At 44.9% G+C, this 6,361-nt stretch overlaps 1 protein-coding gene across 1 annotated transcript; it reads right to left on the bottom strand.

Moving 5' to 3' along the window:
- Window positions 1-1,729: 1,729 nt before the first annotated feature.
- On the bottom strand, window positions 1,730-5,883 carry marcksa (myristoylated alanine-rich protein kinase C substrate a). Its single transcript, XM_084082704.1, has 2 exons — window positions 5,459-5,883; window positions 1,730-3,726 (listed from the first exon to the last, which is right to left on the bottom strand). Exons 1-2 carry the CDS (start codon window positions 5,558-5,560, stop codon window positions 3,025-3,027), a joined length of 804 nt encoding a protein of 267 aa, XP_083938830.1. The 5' UTR covers window positions 5,561-5,883; the 3' UTR covers window positions 1,730-3,024.
- Window positions 5,884-6,361: the final 478 nt, after the last annotated feature.

Below are 6,361 nucleotides of genomic sequence, written 5' to 3'. Positions count from 1 at the left end.
ATTGTTTCATGCAATCAATTCTCAACCTGTTGTTTTGGCGCGCACCCCAACCGCCTCTTGTGTGTTGACTAGTGAGGCGCGTCAGAATGGGTTTCATTTGCAACCAGTTTGACGCTTGCAACCAGTGTGACGTCGTCTGTTAAGGGGTCTATACATAGATATACCAAGTAACTAGTAACTAAAAATTCAAATGATTGTAGTGGAGTTGGAGTAAAAAGTACAGTATTTGCCTCTGAGATGTAGTGGAGTACAAGGAAAAGTACTGCAAATTGGAAATACTCCAGTAAAGTTCGTACTTAAGCACAGTACTTTCCACCACTGACAACTACATAACATGTGATTTAAGCCAGTGGTTCTCAAACAGTTTCATGTCAAGGACCCCCCAAATTGCTATGTATTTGGCCACGGGCCCCCATTTGCAAAATGTTTGTGACAGGTAAGCCTACCCCCATAAGAGCTCTGCTGTTTTACAACAGAGTACAATTAAATGGAGCTTAATTTTTTAAAATGTTCCCCATTTTTGCTGGGGACCCCCTGGAACCCTGAAGGACCCCTAGCTGGCTCCCCGGACCCCACTTTGAAAACCAGTGGGCTTGGGCTATTTGACAGGCAAAAAGTCTGAACATGGCTCACATACATTATTGTGATATAGACTCACCTGTTGGAACAGACCAGAGATAAATTGTGTCATTAAATACAGTTAAAACTTTGTTGGCAATTAGGATGCATTGTTTGAGATGTAACCTTTTTTTAGGGGTCCCACTCCCATCCCCCTATCCATGTCAAATTGCTCCTCACACAACAGCATAATTAACCTTTTTTTATAAAATGTTTTACAAAAAGTTTGAAAATTGACGACCTGAAAGGATCAATTTGAACCCTATTTGCATTTAAAGGTGTAGTTCTAGATTGACAATTGATAAATGCTACAATTTTGATAAAAAAATAACAGGCCTGTTTTGTAAACGGGTGAAACAGCTGTGTGTTTGTTTCAATGCAGTATGTAGTTGTGAGTTTATAGATTTTGGAATTGTGTGCTTCTAATGACGTGCAAAACATTGGGATACCATGTTGAAAGTAGTTAAGGATACATTGACAAGAGATTGACACTAGATGTCATGGGCTTGCGAGAGCGCACACACCTTTGACATTCCCACGTTAAGTGTATATGCATTACATAATTCAGCCTATAATAAATCACAATGAGCATATTTCCCCCCCAGTGGGCAATTCATTTCTCATCACAACTTCCACAAATGCTATGTGGCGTCAAACTTGTTCTATGATGGATTTTTGGACTCGCGCCAACAGTGTTGCAGCACCAGAATCCGTTGAGTCAGAATGATGAATCCACTTAGCTTAGGTGTCAAAACTACACTTCTAACAAGCAAGCTTTGCTGCCTGCCTGACACACCACTGTCAGAATGGAGTGATTTATTCACATTAAGACCCGAGGCCCATTCTACAAATGCCTTCTAAATCATTAGTTCTGACACTTTCGAGATTTTTCAAAAATAGCAGATGTACAAGCTCGCAGCGCGGCACGAGTTCTGACACTTTCGAGATTTTTCAAAAATAGCAGATGTACAAGCTCGCAGCGCGGCACGAAGTGACGCGCTGTGAGCTTGTATATCTGCTATTTTTGAGTAGCCAACGCAATGACACTTGACAGATGTGGGTTATTCCCACTATTGCCACAGGGAGGGTCAAGAAAAAGACAAAATACTGCTCAAATTTTATTCACATTTATTTTTGCTTTTAGTGTGCTCACAGAAAATCAGAACACCTTAAGCAGAGGAGTTTAATAAGCAATTTTTGTAAGCAAAGTTACATTCCATCTCTAAGTCAAATTGGTCAAAGCTTCTCCAGTATTTACAAAAGAAAAAAAGAGACAAGATGCTACACAAACATTGCATCTGAATAGAGATTCCTTAAATTTGTCAAAGACCACTGAAAAAAAGCAGTTTGCTGTAATCAAAACATACCACAGTATATAAACAGTAACCATTCCACTTATCACAGCTTGGTTTGAGTTAAAAATTGCTTAAAAGGTCTTTCCAGGATGAATTTTGTTTGTTATCTTACAAAATGAGCGGGTGGAAAAGAGAGCTGCAAACTTCATGTGCTTCTTGAGATCAAGATTTCATTTGTACAATAATCACAGTTAAAAACACCCCGCCTATACATACTTACACTTTATTAAGGTCATAAAACCAGCAATAAACAATAAAGCCTATACAAACTTGTTTTTTTCTACTGAATCACTGACTGGTACAGCTAATGAGAAGTGAAAAGCTCCTATGATTTTTTTTTAATATGACTTCCTAAACCTAACTCTGGGAATTGTATTTTTGTTGTCTTATAGTATAAATGACTTAGTGTTGTAAACCGCATGGTCCTTTCATGGTATTATAGACGTTGGTCGATCATGTGTGTGTGTGTGTGATGTGTTGTTTGTTTGTGTGTTTTTAAGACTACTCCTTACATAATAGTCTGTGGCACATTTCCCCAGGCACAAGGGTGCCACCCCTCCAAAAGCCGTTGCCCTTCCCCCTCTCCCGAAACCCCCCCACCCTTCATTTACATCGCAACTGTATCCCCATCTCCTTCATACCATGGGCAAGTCCATACATTTTTGACATGTTTACATTTTGTATAAAAACGAGAAAATAAAAGAAAAGAAAAAAAAAACATTTAATACTGATGCAAAAAAATATATGGCAAAATGTGGGTGTATTTTTTTCTGTTTTACATATTTGTAAGCCACCCACCTCCCTAGCCCATTGGAATAGTAGTAACATTGGACCGAGATGGGTTTTGTGTAGTTGGGGTGGGGAAGGGAGGGGGGATATGGAAACCAAGAGAGAAAAAAAAGCTTTAAAATATCCCTGGTTGTAGACAAGTTCTCCAAACGCCATGGAACTGGCACCACTCCAACATACGAACAGGGAAATGTTCTTTGATTATCTTTTTTTCCTCCTTATCTAGACTTTTCTTCCGCATTGGCCGCAAATACCTCCGGTATTACTCGGCGGCCTCGGCGGCAGCAGCGGCGGGGGCCTCTGGTGATGCTGCCTCTTGTGTTGCTGCGGGTGCAGCCTCCTCCGTTTTGGGCTCCTCCTTGGCCTCTGCGACCGGCTCGGCCGGCTTCTCCTCTGCCTTCGGCTCCTCCGCGGGCGGGGCGACCTTAGCCTCCTCGCCGGGTTTCTCTGCCTCCGGCTTGGCCTCCGCTGGGCTCGCGGCCTCCTTCGCCTCCTCCGCGGCAGGTGCGGCCGCCTCTGCCTCAGCAGGCTTGGCCTCTTCGCCACCGGCGGCAGCCTCCTCGGCGCCCTCCGCCTTGGCCTCCTCCGTGGGAGCGGCGGCCGCCTCCTCGCCCTCTGCGCCCTCGCCCGTCTCCTTCTTGGTCTTCTTGAAAGAGAAGCCGCTCAGCTTGAAGGACTTCTTGAAGGAGAAGCGCTTCTTCTTCTTCTTGGGTGTCTCGTTGCTGGTGGAAGGCGTGGCTCCGTCCTCCGGCTTGGCCGCCGCGGCCTCTCCCTCGGCGGGAGCGGGAGACGCGGCCTCTACCGTCTCCCCGTTTGCGGCCTCTGCCTTCTCGGCGGGTGCCTCCTCCGCCTTGGCGACCTCCTCCTTAGGCGCCTCCTCGGCTGTGGCGCTGCCGTTGGCCTGCACCACCTCCTCGACGGCTGCAGGAGAGGCATCTCCGTTTACTTTCACGTGACCGTTCTCCTGAGAAGAGAAAACAAGAGAAGAGAGAAATGAGGAGAATGCAAATAGCGCCTCTAATTTGGAATGCAATATGGACCAATGCCACCGACTGACACAAGGGGCAGCAGACACCATAAAATCAGCAGCACCGACTCTCCGTTCACCGTTTTGAAGCCAGGCGTGGGCTCCATGATTTCACACACACTCTCTCTCTCTCTCTCTGTACATTGGCCCTTCTTAGCAAATAACGTTTTGAACAAATAGCTTAAAGTTATGCTCCAGTTGGCCTACGAGCTCACCCGAAAGTATCATTTGACGTTATTTGCCATTATGATGAGCGACATAGATAGAGCACAATGCCTCTAGTGGATCGCAAAGGGTCGGTGCCTGGCTGGTCGCTCCAAAGAGCGGAGCGCCAAAGCAACGGAGCCAGTGTTGCCATGTCCGCTTATTATAAGCGAGTTTGGGCTTGTTTTTCTGTAAAGTTGCTTGTAAATGTTGGTGGTTGCGTTTTTTTTGGCTCGTTTATAAAGTGTAGTTGCTTGTTTGGGCTCATTTCCTAATGATGTTTAAACCAGTGGTTCTCAAACATTTTCATATCAAGGAAGTGAAGGATGTAAGGAACCCCAAATTAATATATATTTGTAGACCCAACCTTATGAAAATATTTTGTGCCAGAGACCCCCCACACAAGATTTTGTGGATTTGCCCTACATTTTCACCTTTCCCCAAGATTTTTCTTTGAAAATAGTAGATCTATAAGCCCACCACGCGTCGCATCGCGAGCATGTAGATCGGTTATTCCAATGTATATCGGGTTAGAGTTCGAGTGCTCATCACCCTGGAGTCGCTTCTTTTGGGCTTGTTTTCATAGACCTCGGTTTGCTTGTTTCTCTCTCAAAACCTGGCAACACTGAGCGCAGCTGCTCATTTAAACGGCAGATGCTCATTAACACACAAGATCACGAAGAGAAGAGCCACATTCTGGTGGGTATCATCACAAAAACCTCAACATGTTAAAAAACGTCTCGTTTGGGTCGAACTTGACCAAGAAAAAGTGAGCAATGCTGCATCTCATGTCTCGTTGTGTGGCTGTTCTGTTGTGTTCAGTGTGATAGTAGGCTGCCATCTCCACTTTCTACTCGAGCATCGCTAACAAAAGGCGTGGTGCTGGAGCGTACAAAGCCATTGTTGGCGTCGTGCATCTCGTCTTCATTCGACTGCCATGTATTCAAGCCACAAACGCAGAAACAAACTTATTTTTTTCTTGTTTTACGTTATCGATTTAGAGATCCCAAATCACGTCCCCCCCGAATCAATCAACACATGGTTTCACTAATCCTTCTACAATGTGATCACATTCTAGGCGACTTGCTCTAAACAAAGGATTTCGTCTCTGGTGCCACAAAATGGTTAAAAAAATAATAAATTAAACCCCCACGTAACGTCCACGTTATCCACAACACAAAGCCGTTCCATCATTGCAGCAGTGAATGAAATTAAAACAAAACAACCAACGGGATCAACTGTTGCTCACAAACCAGAGTGAGTTTATTCTCATTTAACATCAAAAATCTAGTGGATTTTCAGTCACAACTCCTGGGTGCAATTCCGTTTTAGTTTATCAGTCGACAATTACGCACGGTTTGCGCCTTTGTCCATCCAAAGCCCCCCCCGCCGCCCCCCACCCAGTCCCAGTGAAGACCCGCTTCCACTCGGTGAACGTAAATACGATAATAAAACATCCTTTTACCTGTCCGTTAGTCTTGGTGGGTGAAGCGGCCACCTCTCCTGGCTTCTCAGCAGCCGTCGTTTCGCCCTTCGCAGCCGCCGCCTTGGAGTATTGCGCTCCCATGCTTTCGCTCCAACAAAGAAACTCAACCGATCCAAAAAAAAAAAAGCAGCCCCGAACAAAGACCCTACGAGCTCTTCTTTCCTTTAAAACGAGCAGGCGCTTTTTGCACAAGGTTCTCCCCCCTGTTTGAAAAAGTTCACCACCGAAGAGAAATCACGGGTGACCAAAGGGCTGCAAAGTGAACGAATTGTTTAAAAAATCGCGAGGAAAAAAAACTGCCGAGTGAACAGAAGAAGTAATAAAAAATCCCCCAGATTTGTGGCTGTGTGTCGCCGTAGACAGGCTGGAAAATGGAGAAATTTCCCTGGTCGCTAATAAGATGCGGAGTCCAACGCCCAAGTGCAGAGATGAATGGGCATTCCGAGCGATGACGGCACCGCACTCGCGCGCGGGCCAATCACGGCGCGCCGTACGCGTAAGGGGGCAGGGCCTCGAGCGAGAGTGAACAATGGATTGTAGGATATTGTAACATATCTGAAAAGATCAGCTTATCGTGGGCTACAATTTGTCTGTTTTCTAAAAAACACAAAATGGTTTCCTTTGCGCAGCTCACGAGGATATACATATATTTTTTAATCGTTTTGGTGACTTAAGAAGTTTTAAGGAAATTAAAATATATATATATTTTGGATTAACTCTTTGAAGATGATATTTCATTAGGTTAAGCCATGTTGCCATGACTGTGCTTGTCTTAATGGGCGGTTGGTTATCTGACACTTCTCTAGCTGGGAGGGATGGAGGCTACCATCCCTCCAGCTAGATTTTGTTTTGTTTTTTGTATTCTTTCACTTGCATGCCTGA

The sequence above is a fragment of the Gymnoscopelus microlampas genome (genome assembly GCF_963454915.1).
Source record: "Gymnoscopelus microlampas genome assembly, chromosome: 16".
Classification (NCBI taxonomy): domain Eukaryota; kingdom Metazoa; phylum Chordata; class Actinopteri; order Myctophiformes; family Myctophidae; genus Gymnoscopelus; species Gymnoscopelus microlampas.
The sequence above is the reverse complement of the archived record's forward strand: the minus strand, read 5'-3'. Positions and strand labels throughout refer to the sequence as shown.

What these genes read in the sequence shown, in the direction of transcription:
- marcksa (XM_084082704.1), bottom strand. Translation starts at nt 5,560, where the DNA reads ATGGGAGCGCAATACTCCAAGGCGGCGGCTGCGAAGGGCGAAACGACG. An exon ending in CCACCAAGACTAACGGACAG is followed by an intron (nt 3,727 to 5,458) that starts GTAAAAGGATGT and finishes TTCTCTTCTCAG; the next exon opens with GAGAACGGTCACGTGAAAGT.